At 40.1% G+C, this 24,869-nt stretch overlaps 1 protein-coding gene across 1 annotated transcript in view; it reads right to left on the bottom strand.

The window, feature by feature from the left end:
• TJP3 (tight junction protein 3) overlaps window positions 1–24,869 on the bottom strand; it is a gene marked incomplete at its 5' end in the record, with an annotated part of 839,650 nt that overhangs the window by 302,499 nt on the left and 512,282 nt on the right. The window contains 1 exon segment of the mRNA XM_044053884.1: window positions 24,592–24,748. Coding sequence (XP_043909819.1) covers window positions 24,592–24,748 — 157 coding nt within the window.

The following is a 24,869-nucleotide window of genomic DNA, read 5'->3' as shown; positions in this document are numbered from 1 at the left end:
CAGAAAAGACAGTATCCCTTGAGAAAGGATGCAGAGATAGGGATCAAACCTATAATAGCAGCCTTACTTAAGAAAGGAGTCTTAATAGAATCTCCTGATTCACCATGTAACACACCCTTATTTCCTGTTAGGAAAGCAAATGGGGAATGGCGTATGGTCCAAGATCTACAGGCTGTAAATGATGCAGTTATACCCAGGGCACCAATGGTGCCAGATCCGCACACTTTATTGAATGATTTGAAGCCTCAGCAAAAGTATTTTTCTGTGGTAGATATTAGTAATGCATTTTTCTCAATATCGATACACCCCGACAGCCAACATTGGTTTGCATTTACGTTTCAGGGGAAACGATATACATATACGAGATTACCACAGGGATATTGTGAAAGTCCAACAATATTTGCACAAGAAATGGCAAGCAACCTGGCGGGATTTATCCCACCGAAAGGTAGTCAGATTTTACTTTATGTAGACAACATCCTGCTGGCAGCCCCCAGCAAGAATGTAGAGAGGATACCATAGCATTATTACAATTTTTAGCTACTCAAGGACACAAGGTAAACAAAAATAAACTGCAACTTTGGAGAAAACAAGTTAAAATATCTGGGATATGTAATATCCAAAGAAGGCAGAATATTAGATGAAGACAGAAAAACAGTAATATTACAAGCACCTAGACCAACTACCAAGAAGGAAGTGATGTCCCTCCTGGGAACTACTAATTTTTGTCGAAGTTGGATACCAAATTATGCTTCGGAATCTGCTCCACTGACTAATTTGATATTCAAAAAGCCAATGGCAGCACAGGATTTATTACAGTGGACACCAGAAGCAGAAGCAGCTTTCTGCAAGCTAAAACAACTGATAGCATCTTCCTTAGTTTTAGGATTACCAAACTATCATAAGCGATTTTTCCAAACTGTAGACTGTAAGCAAGGTTATATGACATCAGTGTTGACACAGCAACATGGGGACAAAACATCCCACAGCTTACTATTCATCACAGTTAGACCCAGTGGCGTGATCCTTGCCCCACTGTGTACAAGCAGTAGTTGCAGCTGCAATGGCAGTGCAGGCTTCGGCCTCAGTAGTGTTGTTCCACCCTCTCACACTGTGAGTGCCTCATGCAGTCGCAATCTTTTTACTGCAAGAAAAAGTAGCATATCTTTCTCCTGCTAGACATCTTTTCTGTATGACTATACTGTTGAGCCAACCTCATATGACAATATAACGATGCACAACTTTGAATCCGTCAACCTTGCTCCCAACCCCTGCAGATGGCAAACCGCACTGCTGCCTGCAGGAGATTGAGCAAAAGACATTACCTAGACAAGACCTTACAGATGTTCCCTTGGATGATGCAGAGGTGACATACTATGTGGACGGCTCGTGCAGGACGGACTCTAGTGGGGTATGCAGTCGTGTCTGATGCCAAGACTTTAGAAGCAAAATCTTTACCACACAACTTATCTGCACAAGCAGCAGAATTGATTGCCTTGACAAGGGCATGTACCTTAGCAGAAGGTAAGAAAGTGAATATTTTTACTGATAGTCAGTATGCTTTTTCTACTGTACATGTTTTTGCGCAGCAGTGGAAAAATAGAGGAATGATAACATCTACTGGTAAACCAATTAATCATGCGCAATTCATTTTAGATTTATTAGACTCTATTCAGTTACCACAAAAAATAGCTATTTGCAAATGCGTAGCTCATACCAAGCAGCAGGACAGAATTTCAAAAGGTAATGCGCGGGCTGATACAGCTGCAAAGCAGGCAGCTTCAGCCTCGGAAGCTTTTCTTTTGAGTGAGGAATTACAATCCTCTGAGATTTTAGATTTAGAAATGTTGAAAACAATGCAGACATTTACTACAAATGGAGAAAAACAAAAGTGAATAAAACGAGGAGCAATCCTTGAAAAGAGACTGTACATCTCCAAGGAGAAGAAACCAATTCTACCATCTAACTTGTTTAGATATGCAGCTTTGTTGAGCCATGGGCAGAGCCATGTCTCAACAGGGGGGATGGTGCAGTTAAGTGAATCGAGTGTTTACAACGTATGGATTTACTAATTATACAAAAATTTTTTGTGCAGCATGCCATGTTTGTAACAAGCATCATGCACAAGTGGCATTGAAGCCTAAGCAAGGGAGTTTCCCTACACCACCATATCCATTTCATACTATTTGTATGGATTTTATAGAACTGAATAAATGTGAGAATAAAAGTATTGTCTTATCATTATAGATATGTTTTCCAAATGGGTGGAAGCTTTTCCAGCTAAAAATCCTGATGCAGCTACTGTTGCACAGGTCCTTGTTAAAGAAATTATACCTAGATTTGGCATACTGGAAAAGATTTATAGTGATAATGGTACACATTTCGTGAACCAAACAGTGCAACAACTTAGTCGCTATTTCGGGATATCGTTAAAAAAATCACTGCGCATACCACCCCCAATCTGCAGGATTAGTAGAGAGGCATAATGGGGTGTTGAAGAATAAGCTTAGGAAATTGATGAGTGAGACACAAAAGAACTGGGTGCACTGTTTGCCTCTAGCACTGTTGAGCATGAGAACTGTTCCAAATGCAAAGGGATTGACTCCTTTTGAAACTTTGTTTGGGAGGGCATATTATACACCTCAGTAGAAACCTCTCATGTATGCAGAGCAAGAGGCTGACAGTTCACTTGCAGGGTATATGAGATGATTTTTGAATAACAAACTTTTGCAGTTAAATTCTGTTTCAGATAAAGAGCAACCGAAATCGGAAGCAGCAGTAGCCCCAGGCACCTGGGTCTGGGTGAAGATTGTGAAGAAAAAGATCTGGAGTTCTCTGAAGTGGGAAGGGCCGTACCAGGTACTACTGTCGACACCCACTGCAGTCAAGATCACGGAGCGAGCATCCTGGATTCATTTGACACACTGTAAATTGGTTAAGAACTTTGAACTGGACAAAAACCTTGTTACTGTTGTACAACGAGAACAAAATGGCCAGGTATAGAGTGAATAGAGACATTGAACAACCTCAGAAAACTTGCATGATCATTTTGATAGCTATGCTAATTACATTGTTCTTTTTGTTGTGGCCACTCCTTTTTTCCTGCCACAAAAGTTGAACTGATTAAACGTGATGGGCCAAACACAGATTGGCATCCGAACTTTAACACTTATCAGGCAATTACACGTGTGTATGCTGAGACTTTTAATGTTTCTAACTGCTGGATCTGCACGGCCATACCAACAGCATACGGGGGTTTATTGATGGCTGCTATCCCCCTAGGGGTCAATGAGACCTGGGAAAATCTGTTTTTTGACACAGTTGCTATTAAAGCATATGATAAAGTAGCACTATTTGCCTGTGACACAAAAAGGAATTGTATGTTTTTACAAAATTGATACCATACAAGTGGGTTGGAGCAAGTGTAATGTCACCGTACAATATAAATGTTATACAAAAGCAAATGATCTAGGTGGATCTTGTAGTACAGATTCTAACTCATTTCTTAAATCTATGCATAAGACTCTTGATCAGGAACAACGTAATCCTGTACTTTTTAAACAGTTATCTGTAATAGACAGGAAAATGTTTCATGCAGGACAGTAATTTCGTAACAAAGTAACAACTAAAGTAGAGGACTGTTATTTTGTGTGTGGTAAAAAAGCATATAAATGGTTACCTGAGAATTGGTCTGGCAGTTGTTTTTTGGTATACCTGGTCCCGGCCATACGACACACTGCAGTTTTACCTCAGGGAAGTATTCGAAATACCTGAGATGTAACCAAAACGACTGTTAAGAAACCTGAGAATCCAATGGGACAGATCGAGGCGGGCTGGAAAGACCATCATAATGTGGGAACCAAACTTACGCACATGGACTTGAGTGATGCTGTCATATCGTGGGCAGGCATATTGCCTGCATATGGCGCAGTTAAATCAATTTGGGAGCTTCGAAAACTGTCTAAACTTCTCAAAGTGACAAGTAATGCGACTTTTTCTGCTCTTGAACTGATAACTGATGAACTGAAAGCCATGAGAACTGTAGTGCTTCAAAATCGAATGGCTCTTGACTTCACCCTAGTGGCGAGGGGTGGGACATGCGCTTTAATCAAAGAAGAATGCTGTGCGTTTATCCCAGATCATCAGCACGAGATTAATGACCATCTTGAGGTAATTCAGCAAGTGTCGGCCATGACCAAACCAGGCCCAAACCCTCTGACAGACTTTTTCCAGAATTTATTTGGGGGGTGGGGTTCCATCCTAATGAACATATTGATTGCCACTGGGGTAGGATTACTCCTAATAGGAGTTTGTGTTTGTTTTGTTTAATCCCCTGCATGAAGAAATTAATCAAAGAATTTATAGACATATCAGTATCTGAGACTATATATCAAAGTACTGAATTTGAAGAGCTGCTAGAATGTGAAACACTTTCATAAAAGTTTAAACTGAATGACTTTCTTAACTGCAAATCCTGATTGGAAGAGGTTAGGAAAAGAAGCAAACTGTTTATTATTTTTAAAAATAGAATTAAAAAGTATTAACAGGAGGGAAATGTTAGAAAAATATGTATTAATGTGTGTATGCTTAATGCTAATTAATAGTTAGGAGAATTAACACGTTTTTCATTCTATTTTACATGCACTGTGTTATATATAAATTAAGTTTCATATGAGACTGAAAAAGATGCTTTTTGAAAACTGCAGTGTGCTTTCTGAAACTTGCAAGATGCCCTCTGACCTAGTAATTGCTAGCACAGCAATATTCATCTTTATGCCTTTTGGAAATGTACTTGAGAAGCAGGTGCTTATCTGCTAGGTCAGGAACGAATGAATGAACAATACTATATTCTGTAAATGTAATGATTCTAAATAATCAGCTCTGTTCGAAGCATGAGAACATGTACAGCTGCAGAAGCTTAGAGATAAAGTAGACAAAGGATTATTAGAGAAATGAACTGTTAGCTTTGTGCTTGAATTAGCCATAGTACCTTGAATGGCAACATAACATGTATCTAACTGGTGGTAATCAAGGCCACGTTGGTTTCCTCAGGAAGTTTCTCACAAAAATTGATAAATCAGCAGAAATTCATGAGACTGATGGTCAACAAGTGATGATGAAAAGACTGGTAATGTATTACTTCAGCTTGGTAGGCAATGTCTTGTTAGAGAATGTATAAAAATGAAAGTATTTCCTGTTTCTAGTTAGACAAACTCTGTAATAGCACGTTTTTGTCTCCTTGCTGCAAGAATAAAGTGCCTTAACCTAAACCTACTGTGTTTTGATAATTTTTAAAGTATATTTTTCCTTTGACAGCTACTTTGTATGCTGTTCCAGGATGCTGGGACTATACAGAAACTTTTTTTCAAATTGTTGAAAGTGATAGAAGTGGTCTAGTTAGTTACTTTATTTCAAAAGAAAAAAGCAGTGTGTTTAAATCGCAGTTTATTAGTAGTGGGCAGCAACTTTCATGAACAAGTTTATGTTTGTGAACATAACAGAAGGGCTTCCCCTGGCACAATTCCAGTTGCAAACGTTATACATTTAACCACCATATTGACAAAATTGCAGTTGCAAATATTACACAACACTTGTAATCTATCCAGTCATTGTCAAACATTACATAGCTCATTCAAATCCTGCCTTCTTTTAAAACTTGTTCCACCGCTACATGTATTGTTCGCACAACTCCCATTTTTTCCTATGTAATTTGCTCCTACCCTTTTCTAAAAAACCCAATTCCAGTTGTTTTATCTCAGTTACTATATTTGCTACTTCTAGTAAAGTGGGTTTACACTATTTTCCATTTTTTAGTAACTACTTTTTTGGCAGCCACCATAATTAGACTCAGCAAGGCTATGTCTATGCAATTCCGATTCTGTATCATAGCTCAAAATAATCATTTCCTAAGTTACACCAATTTGCTTATCCATCATCTTTGACAGAGCAGTTTGCAGGGAATCTTCAAAGTCTGTCAACTCATTACACTTCCAGAAAATATGTTCCTAGTTACCTCTTTCTTCCCCATCACACCTCCAACATTTGCTGGCTACCCGAGAAAAAAATCTTTGGCGTCTACATGGGGTATAAAAATACCTATGTAAACACTTCAAAGATCCTTAATCTTCTAGACATTGTTGCATATTTGGGACAGATGTAATTACCCGTCCCCCCATTGTTGCTTTGTGAATTGCTTATCCAATTAATCTTCCCAATCCTTTATAACCTCCTCTGACAGATTCTTATAGATACCATGGAATAGTTTGTATACTCTACTAATTATTCCTTTTTTTGATGGCAGCTTCTGTTCTAGACTCTAATAAAAACTCTACCAATGCTGGTCTTTTTTAGGACCCCCTCCCCCATTTCTGTTTGCCTATACTCTGACATCAACTGTTAACAGGGTAGGCAATCTTTAACCTGCAGTTCAAATACATTTTTGGCATCTTCCCATTCTATTATATTTCCCTCTCTAGTTCCATCCATCCTCAACCCCTTTTCCCATTTTGCACATGGGGTCAGGGTGTCACTTCCACAGTGACAATCATTTCGAGTCAAGGTTTACACCACTGGGTAGCTAGCCCTGCCACAGTAGTTCATTCGCACCACTTATTCACGCACACAGACTCACCTACGGACAATTTATAGTGCCCAATCTACCTACTGCATTGTCTTTAGAATGTGGGAGGAAAGCTACGTGACCACAGGGAGGACATACAGAGGGCACCCCAGCTGAGAATAGAACCAAAAAACTCTTGCTGTGAGGCGACAATACTAATTGCTGCACCACCTCGGCCACCCATTTCCCTCTCTAGTTGTTTGCTCCCAATACATTGGTTCCTTTATCAGTTTTTCCAATAAATTCCAGCCCTCTCTTGCCTATTGTATCCCTAATTGCAATCATTCCTATCAGCAGAATCTTTCTCCATTAATGTGTTGGCGTATCTCTTAGAATACTTTCTACTACTTTATGAATATAATATTCTGTATGATTATTATTATTCTCCTTAAAGGTCTGCATCCAAAATCCCAGTCTTTCATTTTGTGAGCTTCCTCTCTCTTTCATTATCATCCCTTTCCACTTTGAATTACAGTTTTCTGCTTGTGCTGTGTATAGGAGCCTTAACAGTGTTGCTCTGAAATACTCCTTCAAATTGGGTAATCCCACTCTGCCTTGCTCTATTGGAAAAATCATCTTATCCCACTTGACTCTCTGCAGTCTTCCCTCCCAGATAAAATCCTTCAGCTCTTTATTAACTGCTATCCATAACTTCTCCTCTTGTTGATAAAAATAAGCCTAACCTGTGTGCAAGACTAAAGGGACTAAAAACATTTTAACTGCTTGTATCTTACTACTGATATCCATACAACGGATTTTCCATTTTCCAAGTTTTTATATTATCTTTTGTTTACTCTCTTCCCACATATCCTTAGCTGCCACACTGAAATTATTTTTGATCCACACTCCTAAATATTTCAATTTATCATGCCCCATAAGTATGGATATTGCTGAACCAATTTTTGTTGGTGGCACATAATTTATGACTACTGGCTTTGTTTTAGCTTCATTAATTTTGTAACCTGAAAATATATGAAACGGTCTCAAAAAGTTCCACAACACTGTAATGTCCCTTTCTGGTTTTGTCAGGTATAAAATAATATCTGCAAATAGAACCAGCTTTTCTTGACTACCATACCAATTATATTCTTGAATTTCTGAGTCCCTTATTTTCTTTGCCAGTGGTTCTAAATATAATGCAAATAAGGATGAGAGAGGACACCCCTGCCTGGTTTGAGCTCAAGTGCAGAAACAAATGCTTTACAATGGAAGCTTACAGATGGAGGTTTGGAAGGGGAAAAGAGGGAGGGATTTTGTACTGGATGAAAATGAGATAACATTGATCTATTGTTACAGTAAGTACATAACCTTCATATCTCATGTTGTCTATTTTCATTCAGTTCAACATTTGGAATGGATTCCCAAGCTGCCTAAAAGTTACCTGAGTGGAATCAAGGAAGGACATTTCTGAGAATGGTACAGCCAAAGGATGGAAGAGCTCTAGACTGCACATCCAATGTATAAAGAATATATAAATATATAAACTGTTGACCAAGTTGCTGCTGGTGTGCAAATATCATCAAATGGAACTCCTCATGAATGCTGTAAAGGTAATATATGCTCTAGCGGAATGAGCTTTCAGTTTAAAGTGCAAAGACAACCCTTAAGCTTTATATACAAAAGAAATACAGTCTAAAAACCACTTAGAAATTGTAACCTCTGACATGACTTCCCAATTTTGCTTTGAAAATGAGACATACAGTTGACTTGATTTTCTAATATCTTTTGTACGATGTAAGTAGTCAGATTTGTCTGTGAACATCTAATGTATGAAGCATATGTTCAGCTATATTAGGTAAATTGGGGGGATTGGCAAATCAATGTATTGATGTAAATCTACTTCAAAATATATCTATGGGGGAAAGGCAGGACTTGTTCTCAATGTCACTCTGTCTTTATGGAAAATGAGGAAGGGGAGCTTGCATGAGAGCATTTGTAATTCAAAAAGTAATTTAGCAGATGTAATGGCAATTAGGAAAACTGTTTTCCAAGAAGGCTACTTAAGGTCAGATGATGATGCTGGCTCAAAGGGTTTCTGAGTCAATGAGTGAAATAAAATTGTGAAATCCCATGGAGGAAATAGGTCTCAAATTGCAGGCTTCAGCAAAACAGCTCCTTTGAGGAAAACTTTAAATACTTCAAGAGAAGCAATGGAAGAGTCATTATGGCCTATGTGAAAATTTGAAATGGCAGCCATTTGAACTTTGACGGTAGAAAAACTAGATCCTTGGTGAAAAAGTTATGAAAAATTCCAATATCAATGGGATGCGGGCAGAAAAGGGGTGTAGACCTTTGATAAGTTTTTTTAGCTAATTGCTTTTGAGAAGAAGAAATTATGTGAATTACTGGAGAGGACAGCCTGGCATCCCTAGCTATCAGTATAACTGGAGAAACCACGTAGTTAACTTTACAGCTTGTAGGTTCAGTAGACGCATTCCAGATGGGTGACTCAGATCATCTGCAGTGGGATCCAGTACCCAGGGTGGGTGTTGCAAAAGAGGCCAAAGGAAGGGGAAACAAATCTGCCAGGGCCAGAACGGGGCAATGAGGATCACCTTGGTCTTGCACCTCATGGCTTTCTATATGAATTTTGTCAGGAGAGGTATTGTTGGGAATGTGCACAAGAAATCTGAGGGCCAAGTGTGGACTACAGTATCTCTCAGTGACTCTCCTTGTTGAGGAGGAATGAGGACAAAGTAACTGCTGCATATGTTGTTCAGGCAAGAGGGGAAGAGATCACAGCAAGGTTAGCCCCAACAGCTGAAAAACTCACCTAAGAGACTACTCATGAGGCAGCAGGATCAACCTGCTCAATTTGTCTGCTAGTACATTTGATGTCCCAGGAATACATTGCATATGCCAGACTCACATGGACTCCCAGTGAAGTGGATATGATTTTGTGTCCCCACAGTTGCTGATGGACCATATCACTAACATATTGTCCATATGGATGGGTATCATACCCTTGGGTAAGTGGTCCTGGAAAACCTGCAAAGTTAGGAGGACCGCTCATCTCCAAGATACAGATGTGAAGTTTGCCCTCTGCAAGTGACCAAGAACCTTGAACAGTCTTCCCCCTGAAAAGCCTTCCCCCACCCTAAAAGGGAAGACTCCATGGTTACTATGGCCTGGGTTAGTAGTGGACAATAGGGTCTCTGCTCTGTAGCTGACAGAGAGGCTATCCACTACCTTATATGGTTTCTGCATACTTCAGTAAGGTGAATTCTGGTACGGAGGGGATGAGGACTTTGACCACTGGACCACGAATCTCCACTGTAATACTCTCATGTATTATCTTGCCAGTGGAACTAAAATGATGGTAGAGGCAATCAGACATAAAAAAATGAAGAATTAATCTTACTTGTGGACGGGGATGCTGAACATACCTTAGAAGCCACCAGTCTTAATGGAAGCACTCATGATTATCCCTAAGAATCAGAGGTAATGCTTTGCCAGGCCTTTGGGTATAAGGTTAACTGCCATCGACTTCCTCCAGAGTTCAGCAGCTGGGTAACCCTTCAGGGGTGCTGATAGGGTTTCTCGCTGAAGGGACCTTGGAAACCCTGATTCTATGGACCACTTCTGCCTCTCGGGTGATGTCCATTTGAGTTGCCCCATCCTCTGCCTTGGGGGGGAGGGTCTATTCCCAGCAGTGTCATGGTGAAAACCCTGCAATTTCCTGAACCACATTTTCTTACTTCCACTCTGATTCCTGGAATAAGATCTTCATGGAGTGGTGAAACAGATTCCTATGGCATGCTTCAAACAAGGTCAGTTCCAAGGAGGATCTCTGACCTGAGCTGTCAGATGCAAAGGCACTAAGAGGAAAGAACAACCCCGAGAATCTTGAGGTTGACTCCATCTCAGGTACCCTGTCATTGACACTTCATCTCTGGGACTTGTCCCAATCCAACAGCATTGGAGTTAACAGAGTAAGGAACGTAGCCAAAACAGAAGTTCCTTAGACTGTCAAATCCAACTGTAGTGCACAGGAAGGATTACAACCATGGGAACCAGATCAGAATACTGAACCAATATTGGAGGAAAATGCGATGGGGTCAATGGGCCTGTACCAGGACCTCCCCTTGGGGATGGCACTAGGATGACTTCCAGTTGGATCTGTGTCCTCTAAAATTTTCTCATTATCTGGTCGACAACCATTTCCATGAGACTTCTGGTAAATTGGACTGACCTTGATAATGATGCTACCGATGAGGGCCTAGAGAGACATTTATCTTGAAGGATTGGTGAATACAGCCAAGGGCTCACCAGCTCAGCAAAAAGTATCTCAAGGGGAAGGAGCTTGGACCCAACTGACAGGTGGATCAGACTAATGCCTAAAAGTTTTGGGTATCTGATCCAACAGACTGATTGGATTTAGGGACCATTTTCATGACTTGTCAAGTCTTTTAACTTCTAATTTATTTTCCTCGGCCCTTTTCTCTAAATACTCTTCTCTCTCTTTTTTTTCAGTCTTATCTTTTTCTTTCTCCTTTCTCTTCTCAGTGTTGGGAGAAGCAGATGGGGGTCTTGACTCAGAAGGCATATTTAGAGTTGAAGAACTTGTCTGTGGAGGAAACAGGCCTATAATAATCAGTTTTTCCCTCCTACCCTGTACATCTCTAAAGCCAAAGGCAGCACAAATATCACAGTTTCCTTGTAGATAAGTAGTACCTAAAAATACACACACAGGGAGTGAGGTTCTTGAGGAAGGATCCTTTGTCCACAGGATGAACACTTTTTAAATCCCAAAGTTTTGTCCAACATCAGAATACTATCACGAAAAAAATACCACAAGAAATGAAACTACGTTTAAGAAAAAAAAAACTACTCAATTATCCTATTGCTGATAAACACACAAGTAGTGTAGTAGCCTTGTAGCCTTAGTTTATAATCTAACTATATAGAACTATCTAGAAACACAACTATAAATAAGAAAAATATAATAAAGAATAAATCCTTAAACTACTGGAATCTAGACCCAACATTACAATATGCTATACTAATTCTTCAAAAACACTACATGAAGGAGTCGAGCAGGAAAAAATTAAGGAAGCTTTCACTTATGAATAAACTACAAGACCTCTCGGATAACATATTGGGATAAAACAAATGACAAATGAGAGCTGAGGTAATTTATATAGAAGGATGGAAGTGTGGGTAAAGGAAGAGTCCGAGCCTTACATCCAAAGCTCTGGAAGAAGGTGCTAAGGTTGGAGCTGACAACCCAAAAATTGAATCAGATGAAAAGAGACAATGGATACATAATTGTTCTGTTTTTACTGAAGTATGGCATCACATCTGTAACATCAAGGGCATTGTTTTGAAATCATGAACTGAGGCACTTCTACTTTTTTGGCTACTCATATTAGTGCACATTTAATTTCCAAGTGTATACTTGTATGCCCTTTCAATAACCATTTACATTTGAAAGACATTACTGTGGTAGATGTGCTGAGTGGGCCTTTTGACATTTTTACTACAATTTTGCCAGTTTAATTTCTCCAAGTCTTTTGGATTTCTAATAACATGATGGGAATGAATCTCATTCCAAAGTCAAGGTATGATTAAAGTTCATGAAATGAGTACTGTTTCACTGTTTAAATGTTAGCACAAAGTGCTCTTCGCAGCACCCACAATGTGCCCAGAACTGATGATTCCTGCAATTCATACAGAGTTACTTGTATCGGTAACATATCTAAATACAACTGTAAACTATTTTTTATGAAACTGCATTGCTCCTACTACTACTGGAACTGCGTGGGTATACTTCTTCCACACTGCCCTCATTTCTGCCTGCAAATCCTGGTATCTTACGACTTTGTGTCTCTCTGTATGTAAGACACTGTAATCACTGGGTGTAGCAATTTCAATCAATGCTATTTTTGACTTCCTTTCATGGACTACTATATCTGGTTTTCTCACTTCTATTTTTTGAACTGTTGGTAATAGGTGATCCCATGGGATATAAACATCATTTTCAATAATTCTTTGTGGCTCACGTTTCCAATGCTTCTCAGGTACTTCAGTAATATAATGTTTGCACAACTCCCAATGAAGTCTTACCACATTATTATGACAACTATTTCCAATTCTGTTTTACAGAACCTGCACTTGACTGTTTCTCCAATATGTTCAATGGACTTTGTAAATGAACATGCATGTAGTCCACTATCCTGGGCCACCAATATTAACCTTTCATCATTTGGTTTAAATTCACCTCTCCTTAACCATTCCTGCATTAGATTTTAATCAACATGAGGTTGTTCTAGGAGTTTTCTGTACTTGCAACTGTATTTATGCATTTCCACATATTTTGCCCTCTCAACTGATCCTTCACTTTATATTCTTTCTTTTGTTTTTTGGCACATTCAGTTGCTGCCTGACTTTAACCTACTTGTGGTTTGATTTCCATTCCCACTTGACAATGACATGCTTCTGCTAAACTAAGCAGGGAAGTCATCTTAGACTTCTCCTCATGTTTTAAAACTTTAACTGTTTGAATCTTGTGAGGTCATCAGATATGTATGCAGTCCTACAACTGCAGATCCATACATGTAATCAATTATCACCCCAAAACTGTAACTTAGAACATAAGAGCAAATTGGTTTATAGCTTAGACTTTGTTCCTAGATGTCAGGGTTGTTTTCAGTATTAATTTCAGTCTTCTAAAATATTCCTAAGTTTTATTCACATTTGTTCATGTTTTGTTGTTGAGCCTTCATCAGTCACAAATATTTTATACACTCCCTCCTTCTCAAGTACTTCTATATCAAATTCCTGGCCCAGAGTGATATTTTCTTAGTGCTGTAGCCTTCCTCCTTTAAAGGCTGCTTTTGCACATTTATCAAGACCAAATTACATTCTTACATCCTCTGTGAAAGTTTTGACCACTTGTAGTTGTGCTTTCAATTTCTCATCTGATGAACTATACAGTTTTAAATCATCCACAAAATGATGAGAAGTCTTAATTTGTTGCTTTCTGGAAGCCAAATTGCAGCAATGACCCAATTTGTCAAGTTGACAGCATTATGGGTTAAGGGCAAGACAAGAGCAGAGCTGATGGAGTCACCCTAGAATACCTTTGAATGTTTATCTCTGGGATAATAATTTGGCCTTTACCATGGATTAGCTGCAAAGTGGTTTGCCAATCTTTCATGGCCACTGTAATATAATCGATCAACGTAGGGTGCATCTTATACATTTGTAAGCACTCTTTTATCCTTGAATGTAGGATGCTGTCAAATTCATTTTTGTAGTCTATCCATGACATACTTAGAGTCTTCCCCTTTATGACTTTCTTCTGTTATGCTTTTGTTCTATTGCCATAACTGAGTTTTCCTCTAAAAGATTATAAACTCTTGTCAACATCAATTCCAGTGTACAATTTACACAGAGTGCAAGTTATTGGTCTACAGTTTTTAGGACATCTTACAGGTTCACTCTTTAAGTAGTATAATTTTTCCTGTTGTTAACCAGGTTGGTATTTGTTTGGGGTGTGCATATAACAGTTCATACTCATGGCTAAAATTTCATGTAAAGACGTTAATATTTTTAGCTAGAAGTTAGGTACTGCATCTGGGCCTAGGGTTTTTGAATTAGGAGGTTTTCTTAATTTTGTTTCAATTTCTCTGTTACTTTATCCCACTTTATATCCTGTACATTCAAACTTATTATTTTACTTTTACCCATTCAACATCTTTGTGTTCCACAGGATCTTCAAAGATATTTCTCCAAAATGTGTCTATTTCTTCTTTTTTCTTGGCGTTTCTATTCCTTTTGCCTCATTTCCCCAAGTCTCCATAAACATTTTTTTGGGTCATCGATAAATTGCTTATTTTGTACTTTTCCTTTATATTTATCTGCATATCTTCTGAGTTTTTCTGCCTGTGCTGATATCCTTAGTTTATTTCTATGGTGTACAATAGAGCCTGGTCTGTTCTGATACTGTGTGTTGCTTTTAATGCAACTATCTTTCCGAGTATTTTTGTTGATCTGTTCCCTCTTATGTACTCTTGTAACAGTTACACTGCTTTAAAGTTTTCTCAATTCAATTTCTCCTCTCTCTTTCCTTTACTGCCCTTTGTTTATGTGGTAAGACTATCTTATTAATTTAGCTGCACTGTAATATATCCTATTTACTTCTGTTATATCGCATGGATCTCTATGAACAGTCTTGATTACTGTGTTCATTTGTTTTATCAAACTTTTAACATTTTGGGTCTTATTGACTTTCTGTAATCTGTTTCTTTCCTTTTTAATATGTCAATCCATCTCTATTAAACCAAGCAACTCTTCCCTTAGCTCATTTTCTTCCAAACTAAGAGCACATTCTTTGTTTTCCGTTTCCTGCAAGCATTTTACAGAACGTTCTAGAACATCTTTCTATGCCATATTCTCTTTAGCTTCATCCTGTCATCCATTGCTCTTTCATATGGGAACTCACTGGCCTATCACTCCACAATGATGACTACATCAGAATTACCACAGTTTCTGGTTTCTTCCCTTGCTGTGAAACTCCAACTGGGCTTTTGTACTGGTTTCCTACTGACACTCCAAAGTATCTTCATATGGCAACTGATCGGATGCTTCTGGTTCCACTGGTTTCTCCTTTATTTGTATACTCATCCTTCTATTATGTTGTGATGTTATCCGAACTGGATTTTCTACACTAAATCCTTCAATCTGTAGGCAATCCATAACTTCAATTTCTATTTATTTAACTTCTCTAGTACCAATCTTGGTTTTCTTTTTTTTTTTTTGTATTGTAAAATGTTCCCATATCTGGATGCTTTGCCTCTATTTCTCTTCAAATATCTTTAGTGCTGCTTTTTTGTATTGATTAGTTTTGCTTTCTCCTTTGTATAAATATTTCACCATATTAAATCTCCTTTTCATTCCCATGTCCTCATTTCTTCTTCAAACATATCCCACTCTTCCTATTTCTCCTTACCTGGGGGACTCTGTTTCATGTGTGACATACCTGTTACACTTTCTACACTAAATCCTTCACTATGCAGGTATTCCATTACTTCAACTTCTTATTTTAACTTCTAGTTTACTTATCTTCTGTTCTATGCTCCCCCTCTGGGGGCTTTTGCACTGTAAACGTTTCATTCCGCGGTAGTGGTGCTGCGGTAGCTTTGTCGCCTCACAGCAAGACGTTGTCCCGTTCAATTCTCAGCTAGAGCGTCTTCTGTGTGGAGGCATGCGTGAATGGGAGTGCCTTCATTGAAAGTTGTGCATCAGGGCTGGTAACACGGCATGTAAAAATCCACTACCAAACATTAGCGGACCGGAGTTCCACTGTGGCAACCCCTAGCCGGGATAAGCCGAAAGACACTACATTGTAAACATTTCCATATCTGGGTACCTTTGCTTGTATTTCTCTTCAAATACCTTTGGAGCTGCTTATTTTGTATTGACTAATTTGTCTTTCTCCTTTGCATAAATATTGCTAAATATCATGCCACTCTTTCTTTCCCATGTCCAAATTTCTTTTTTACACCTTTAAAAATCTCTAGATTTTGTTCTTTACATTTCTGCACTTCCTCAGTCTCTTCTTTTCCAAATGGCCTAAGGTTTCTTGATCTATATAATGTTTTTGATGGATCTGTTGTATTAATGATCACAAATCTGCATTTGAAGCTTTTGACAGTTTTTTCTTGTGTGAATATCTTTCCTTCCTCTAATTTCTCTCAATATTTTTCTATATCTTCTGTCTGGAAATTCTGGACTTCTTGCATAACAGTAACACAATTTCTTTCTTATCCTCAATAGTCCACTCTGTTATCTTTATGGCTATTTTTTAGCCCATCAGTTTTTCTGTTTTTTGTAGAATATTACTTCCTTCTACAACAGTGTGGGGGGGGGGCACCCTCCCACTGAGCCTGGCCTAACCCCATTGTAGGAATGTTTCCACATCAAGAGAATTCTACAATGTAATTTTTTTCCAGTCCTGGCACTAGTGCGCCTACCAGGACTGGGCACTTTTTTATTCAAGGACTTGTGCACTCAGTTTTTTTTTTTTTTAACCTGCTTCTCTCTATGACATATGCTATATAAAATACAGTCTACATATCAATGTCACCTTGGTGAGATTATGTAAACAGAGGGTCTACCTCCTGAAGGTGCTCTCCAAGACTTTAAGATGAATTCAGTTCCACCAATACTACTCTCCTCTGCTTGCTGATTTTAATCATCTCTCCATTCGGTCCCCTTGCCAGAAGGAAGATGTTTGCAATCGGGTGGAAGTCATTAGCAGTAAGTTAGTAGGGAATTTTATTCATTTGTATTATTAGAGCACGGGTAAAGCAATTGGGACAGCTTTTGTGCCAGGTATTAAAACTGCCAATGTTGGAGGTCTGCCGAGAATGCAGCTTACAAACTTTAGTATTTTTGGATGAATGATATGAATGTTGAGGTGGTAAGAAGTGTGAATTTTTTCTAGTAGATTTCTTACCTGTGACACAGTTATGTTTTTGAAATAAAACTTTGGTACCTCCATTACTGTCAGAAGGGGAACAGCTGGTGTAGAATAGGGAGGATCAGAAGATAGCTTTGCATCATAATATTACAGGGTAGAAATATTTTGCTTAAAGTTAGTTATTAATGTTTAGTGTTTGTTTATTAGTTGTTTTAGGAAAAAGCTCAGCAGTGCCAAAGAATTTCACTGCCTGTGAGAAATGCTTTTGTTGTCCTAGTAGGATGTTTGCTGTTGTCTAATGTATCGAAGTTTTGCTGCATTAGGTTCTAGTTTAATTTGTGTTTTCTGTGTACATTGGTGATTTTAATGCACTCCCTGGCAACCAAGTTTTCCCCCTTACCTATTTATGCAGAATAAAGTCTGGTATACTGAAATTTTAGCTGAGGTTTATGGATAGTTCTGTTTAATAAATGCTAAAATGTTCAGTCTTGCCCAGTACTGCCATCTACTCGGTTGAGAATTTAATTTCCTGGACATCATACATGTGCACACCTGGCCTGGTACATTTTACTACTAGAGAGCATCATTGCTACTTTATTTCTTACCTTTAGCACCATAGCATGTGGTGCGTAAAGTGATGAACAGCATTTTCACCATTGTCAAAGTTTTTCAGCCTCGTCATAACTACAGACAAGCTTTGTAAAAGCTATTTTGCGCATGCTTATGCCACTGAGTATAATGTAAACAGTGAGCTTTAACCTCAACGTCAATCACACAGTGATAATGTGAGGTGTGTCCACAGACTAATGGATACATCACCACATTTGTACAGACACGTACATTAAAGCCTGCAGACCTATCCCTAAGGCAACATCACTGGAAAATGCAATACATTTATTTGGGCTGTTTAATATATAAAGTTTACAAAACTTTCTATTAAAAAATTCATCAAATAAACAAGGAATGACAACTGCAAAATGCATTATGGCAATTAACTCACCAGATGCAGCAAAGTACCTATAAACCACTCTTCTCTGAACCATTTATTCAACCATAAGATGAAATTTTGATGATGCTACAAACCTCACTAGGACCAAGGTTGAGCAGCAGTGGCATGTGAATCTACTCAGTTAACATCCTGTCCTGCATCTAGTCATTGCACAGCAACGTCTCCCATCTCACATTGCAGCAGGGGTACAAAACTGAAAGGAGACAGAAACAGACCTCTTGTACAAGTGCTTTAAGGAACTGAGGGAAGATAATATAAAAAAGGTCAAGGGACACACACAGCAGTAGTGAAGAAGAACTCCTTTGTTCACATCTCAAGACAAGGTAACGAAGGACACATGAGAAACTGTGTGAAGAAAGCGAGATATACAACAGTAAGAGGAGGACAGAAGATGTGAAGTAATGCCTTGAGCAGGAGAAGGTAGATCATAGGAAGTTACGAGGCTAATGGCCCTTAGGCTCTTACAAGGCTAGCCAAGTTCTTACTCTTATTTGCATGATCAGCACCTATTGCCCATGTCCAGGAGGGACATAGGTGGAACAACCAGGGTGAATTTACAGTCACCCATCCAAGCGTCCAGACTGAGTTTGAAGAGGGCCAAACAGGTACTCTGTTTGACATGAAGTGGGAGTCTGTTCCAAAGGTGTGGTAACCTCTGGGAGACAAATCTGTCGCTCCAACAGGTTTCATTATTGTCACATATCAGGTTAAGGTAATTAGAGCAAGTAACCAGTGTATCATCTGACTTCAGGATATGCAGCATTTCCAATAAACTAGGGTCAGAGATTGCCTTGCATGCAAGGCAGAGATCACCTCTGTGTAGTTTGTATGAAACAGAATAAAGTGACAGTGATATCAGATGCTGAAAACCTTGAATTTTCCTTGAGGATCCTTTGTGGTTTCACCAATTGCTGCAGGTGCCTGGAAAGGTATATACCAAAAGGAGCGTTGTACTCAATTATTAGCCTGATGAGGGAAGAGTACAGGCAGGATATAACTTCTTTTTTTCTGGAAACAATGCCCTTACTTATGAGATGAGCAATACAGAATGCTCTTCTTTACCACTGTGGAGTCATGGTGGTCAAAGCTAAGGTTGCTGTCAACCTGCGTGCCCAGGTTTCTCACCACTGAGTGCATACTTAAGGTGTTGCTACTGACATGGTAGTTAGCAGGAACATTGCTTTTACCAAAAGGAATGACAATACATTTTTTTGCATTGAGTTTAAGGCCATGACTTTGGCACTAATCATTTGTTTGTGTAAGACCCTCTTGTAGGATGTTGACATCATTTGGACATTCTATAACTACTCACAATTTGCAGTCATCAGCAAAACTTTGCCAGCCACAGACCTTTAGTTTTTGCTTCTACTTTGGAGAAAAAGATTCCAAACAATAAAGGTCCCAGGACTGATCCCTGTGGAACACCACTGGTTACAGGTCTGCTGTTGGAGGTGGATTTCCCTGTTTTGACTATACGAGTTGTATCAATGAGCCAGTTAGTGATCTATCTAATGATTTAAGCATTAATGCCTAGTTGGGTGAGTTTGTCAATGATGCCAGAGTATGGGATACTGCCAAATGCCTTGGCTAAGTCCAGGTAGGGTGTATGCACAGATTTCCCTTTGTCCAGGGCCTTGGCGACTGTCTTGAACAAGTCCACCAGGTTTAATAGGCATGATCTCCCTTTGACAAATCCAAAGTGAATAGAGTCAACTGTTTGGAGATTACCTATATCTTTGTTTATAAGATCCATGATGAGTCATTCCATGGCCTTGCAGATAAGGACAGTCAAGCTAATATGTCTATAGTTCCCAGGGCAGTGGAAGCACCACCTTTGTGCAAGAGAATAACGGTGGCTGTTTTCCATTCGTAGGTAGGTACTAGGTTATCTGCCCGAGGGCATTTATAAGCCTAGCCAGTGTGTGTCGGCTTTTGCTGCCCCACTGATTAATTAACTGATCCTCTGTCATGCAGAGCCAATGAAGTGATCCCTGGGGTGTATTTTCTGTTTCCCATCCACTCATCAAGGTTTCTCTTGAAGAGTGTTAGTGAGGGGCTCTGCCTAATGTAGTTTGGAATTTTGTTCCAAAGCATGGGGAGTCTCTGTGACAGGAATCTATCCCTCCAACATGTTCTATTTATTGTTGTGGCACGGTTTAGCTCACTAGAGTGCATGGCTCGCAGTGACTTGGATTTCTTTAGGTGGAGCATGTCCATCAATTCTGAGTTGGACATGGCTTTGTAAGTCAGGCAGAGATCACCTCTGAGTAATCGATATGCCACCGAGTACAGCCGGAGTTTTTTTAGTCAGGCTGCATAGGACATATGTTTGAGGTCAGTAATCCTCTTGGTGAGGTACTTTTGTGGTCTTTCCAGCTGTTGAAGTGTCTTGTGAGGTACATCCCAAATGGGGCACTGTACTCTTTGATGGGTCTGATGAGTGACGAGTAGAGGGGCACTATAACCTCATTTCTAGATACGAACTCTTTAGTAATTAGATGGGCCACATAGAAGGATTTCCTAACTACTTTGGCAATATGATTGTCAAAGGAGAGATTACTATCCACCTGGATTCCCCAGATCTCTTATTACCTCTTCTGTATTAAGGGGGCTGCCACCTCTGTGGTAATTCATGGGTGTTTTATTTTTCCCAAATGGGATGACTATGCATTTTTTGGCATTTAGCTTGAGGCCAAGACTTTGACACCAGGTGTTTGTCTCAGTAAGGCCCTTTTGGAGGATGTCTGTGTCAGCCGGAGTGTCAATTATGGCTCCCAGTTTGCAGTCATCAGCGAACTTGGTTAGCCACAGTCCTCCTGTGTTTGCCTGTACTTCTGAGAAGTATATGCCGAACAGTAGGGGTCCCAGGACCGAGCCTTGCAGGACACCACTTGTGACTGGTTTAGAGTCGGACCTAGAGCCCACTACTCTTATTGTGCAAGTTCTATCTGTAAGCCAGTTGGCAACCCATCTCATGATGTAGGGGTTTATGTTCAGGCTGTTGAGTTTTTCTGTAATACCCGAGTGGAGAATGGTGTTGAAAGCCTTGGTGAGGTCAAGGTAGGCTGTGTGAGCCTCCTTTCTGTCATCTATGGCCTTGGTGACTGTTTCGAAGAAGTCAGCCAGGTTTAGTAGGCATGATCTGCCCTTAACAAAGCCAAACTGGGTTGGGTCAAGTGTTTGGAGGTTCCCAATGTCTTTGTTAAGGAGTTCCATGATGATGTGCTCCATAGCCTTGCAGACCAAGCTAGTCAGGCTTATGGGGCGATAGTTACCAGGGTCAGTTGTGGCCCTTCCTTTGTGAAGTGGAATAACCGTTGCGGTGTGCCATTCTATGGGCACATAGCCTGTGGAGGGGCTGAGGTTGAACAGCATGTTTAGGCGGGGGGGGGGGGGTTAGTTCGTTCTGTAGTTCATGTAAGACGCAGCCTGGGACACCATCTGGCCCCATTGACGCTGTGTTTTTGGCTTTTGAAAGGGCTGTTTTCACCTGTGCGTCTGTGATTTCTGGGACACTACACTTTTCCAGCTGGTATGAAGCTGGTGCTTAGACTATGACTAAAGAGGGCGCACCCAATGGTGTTGCTAATTCATGTTGGAGCCCATGTAGGATGCAGCCTGGGATGTTATCAGGTCCCATAGATGCTGTGTTTTTGACTTTAAGGAGGGCATTTATGCCCTGCTCTTTAGAGATACAAGGTAGGGAACAGGTGGGTAGGGATGTCATAGGGTACATGTGGTGGGGGACAGGGGAGTGAAGTTTTCACAGAACCTGTCAGCCAGCAGGTTAGCTATGTCCACAGGCTCAGAAACTGTGGTATCATTAACTACAAGTTTGGCACAAATTTAGGCCTTTTCTTTTAGGTTACAGATGTAACTATAGAATGCCTTGTAGCTGTCCTTTGTTGAAGAAGCTAATTTGGACTCCTAGTTTGCTTTGAAGGACTTCACAAGAAGTCTCATTTGCTTTTAAGGTGAGGAGGGAGTGTTTCCAGTTTAGGAGGGCTCACTCCCTCTTACTCAAACAGCAATTTTTTCCTCTTACTGTAAAGCATGTTAACTGCAGGTTTGCTCTTTCTTGAGGAGCTTGTTTTGGTCCTATCAGGTATGGCCACATCAATGCAGGTATACAAGTGTTCATGCAAAGCATTGGTGTAGAGCTCAGCATAGTTGTCAGCTCCATCTGAGGGAAGAGGTGCAGTGAAACTACTTACACCATCCTGTAAAAGGTTATAATCTGCTTTGGAGAATTTGTTTTAGTTTAGTTGCTGCTGGGGGGGGGGGGCGCTGAGGTGTGATAGCTACTTCGAACTAGACCAATTTGTGGTTAGATCTCACCATGGAGAATCTCACAGTGGAGGTGATACATTGGTCCGCCATATTGGTAAGCACCAGATCCAGTATGCCGGCACTCCTTTGGGAGTGACAACCAGCTGGTCCAGGGCACTGGAGTTAGTGAAGTCAAGGAACCTTTGGACAAGTGAGTTTGAGCACGAGTAATTTACCCAGTCAGTGGATGGCTACTTCAAGTCACCCAAAACCATGGTGTTTGGATGTATCCTGATAGACTCAAGTAGATCCAAATAGGCAGAGTGGGTGTCCTGTTTCATGGAGGGGATTCTGTAGCTGGCAATGTCTTGACTAGGTGTCCTACCAACAGTTAATTGTACCTGAAGTGTCTCCAGGTAATCATACTGTTTAACCAATCTGGAGGTGTAGTTACCTTTAATGAATATTTATACACTACCTCCTTTAGTTTTCACATCTTCAGTTTGAGGTCTGAATGTGTGGAAGGAGGTGTAACCTGGTACAGCTGGGGTGCTTTCCACAGCCTTGAACCAGGTCTCCGTGACTGCACAAATGTCTGCTTCTTCCAAGGTGAGGACAGCTTCCACTGAGTGTAGTTTCATGATGAGACTCCTAACATTTAGCAGCATAACCTTGAGGTTGTTTTTAGATGCAGTTTTTTTACGCTGGGAGTTTTGTCCTTGAGACACTGCCTAAAAAAAGCACTATGGGGGTGGCAAAATCCTTAGCCAGTAGCTGAAATCCTAGGGGTGACAGATGACGACTATCTCTGGCAAAGCATCGAGGTCTGTCAATCATGTCATCCCAGGCTGACAGACAGTGGATCCCTTAGAATAACACTAGCAGCTAAGCCAATTATTGAAGTCAATTATTTTATGTTTGTATTGAGGTATCATCCTAGGTAAAGGTAAAATGCTGCTTAAGGCTAAGGACATACCCACCTGAGATGCATAGTCCAAGAGCTCAGTCATGTCTCTCTTCATATACTCCAGAGAGATAAGTCTCAAATCGTTCACACCAACATGGACTATGACGGAATCATAACAGTACCTGTTGTTGACAGACTTGAGCACATGTCTGATATGGTGTATCCTGGCACCTGCCAGACACCTGACCATGACCTTTTCCTTATCCAGCCTGGTGAGAAAGACATCAGTGTGTCTCACGATGGAATCACCTATGACTAATATGTTTGATTTTGTATTTTGCCTCAAAGGTTTGACCAGTGAGACACTGGTGTGTGAGCCATTATGTGTAATGAGTTCTGCAGAGGAATGTGTGTAAGCATGCCTGTGTGCTTGGGAGGTCTCTGGTGTTTAGGTATGTTTCTGGTGAGGACATCCACATATGTAGGTATCTATGATGTGGGTTTGGGTGGAGTAGGAGGTGAGGTGTGCATGCTGGAAACCACTTATTGTCATATGTACTGACTGGTGTGTGAGAGTGCATGGATTTAAGATTCTTAATATAGCTGCATCTCTTACACATTGTGTTTGTGTGGACTAAGAGTAAAGGGATGTCAGTGGACACGAAGCAGTTGTTAAACTGCCTCTGGATGCTCATGGTGACCAGGCTGGATGGAGAAACTGTGGAAAATTGTCCGTTCATAGTGACAGGTAAATTTACATGATGAGGAAAGAGGTATGTTGGTACCTCTGAGGCTAGGCTTAGTGTTCCACCTGACAGTAGAAAAGACCACGAAAAACTTCTGGAGGATCACGAGCAAAGTGCTAAGGAAAAATTTAACACAAAACATTTGCTATAACCACCAATGGTAACCACCACAAGGTAGTACAAGATGGAGTGCTGCACTCAAACAAGTGCAAACGCAGGGCTTAAATAAAACAAGAAAAATACCCTTTTTAGCTCAAACTAACCAATAAGAACACTCTCTCTGAGCTCTACTCCAATCAGCGTCAATTAGATGCAACCCAGACAGCACTCTCCTCACACTATGGTGCATAAGGGTCTTCACCAACAGGCTTGAAGTTGATGCTCAAGTTTCAAAACGGACTCAGAAATAGCAAACTTGGAACTGGGCAGTGCTACACCTAAATTAGTGCAGTGCCCAGTAAAATGTGACAAAAAATAGTTCAGACAATTCGAACAGACATATAAGAAATATACTCGGATATTATGAGTAGAGACCAAGAATGGTGCAATTAAGAGAAGACAGATGTGTAAAGAAATATTAAGCAATTTTAAATTAAACTTTTTTAAACTCATTACCTTCAGGATCTGGTATCCTTCTTGGATCCCCTGTTTTTCAGCAGGACTGCCACTTTGCACCCCAGCAACAAAGATACCAACATCATTGCCTCCTGCCAGACGCAAGCCAATGCTTTCCTCCTTCACAAAGCTCACCAGTTTTGTGTCAGGGCTGTAACTGCAGGATACAGAATGAAGACACTATTGTTTTCATACACAACTGTATAAGCATGATGATCTCAAATGCACTTTTAAGGCATGACCCTGACCACAAAATAAGGCATTAGCAGTAAGTAAAG

The sequence above is a fragment of the Protopterus annectens genome, chromosome 13.part0 (assembly GCF_019279795.1).
Source record: "Protopterus annectens isolate FY-2018-M chromosome 13.part0, PAN1.0, whole genome shotgun sequence".
In the NCBI taxonomy this organism is placed as follows: Eukaryota; Metazoa; Chordata; order Ceratodontiformes; family Protopteridae; genus Protopterus; species Protopterus annectens.
The sequence above is the reverse complement of the archived record's forward strand: the minus strand, read 5'-3'. Positions and strand labels throughout refer to the sequence as shown.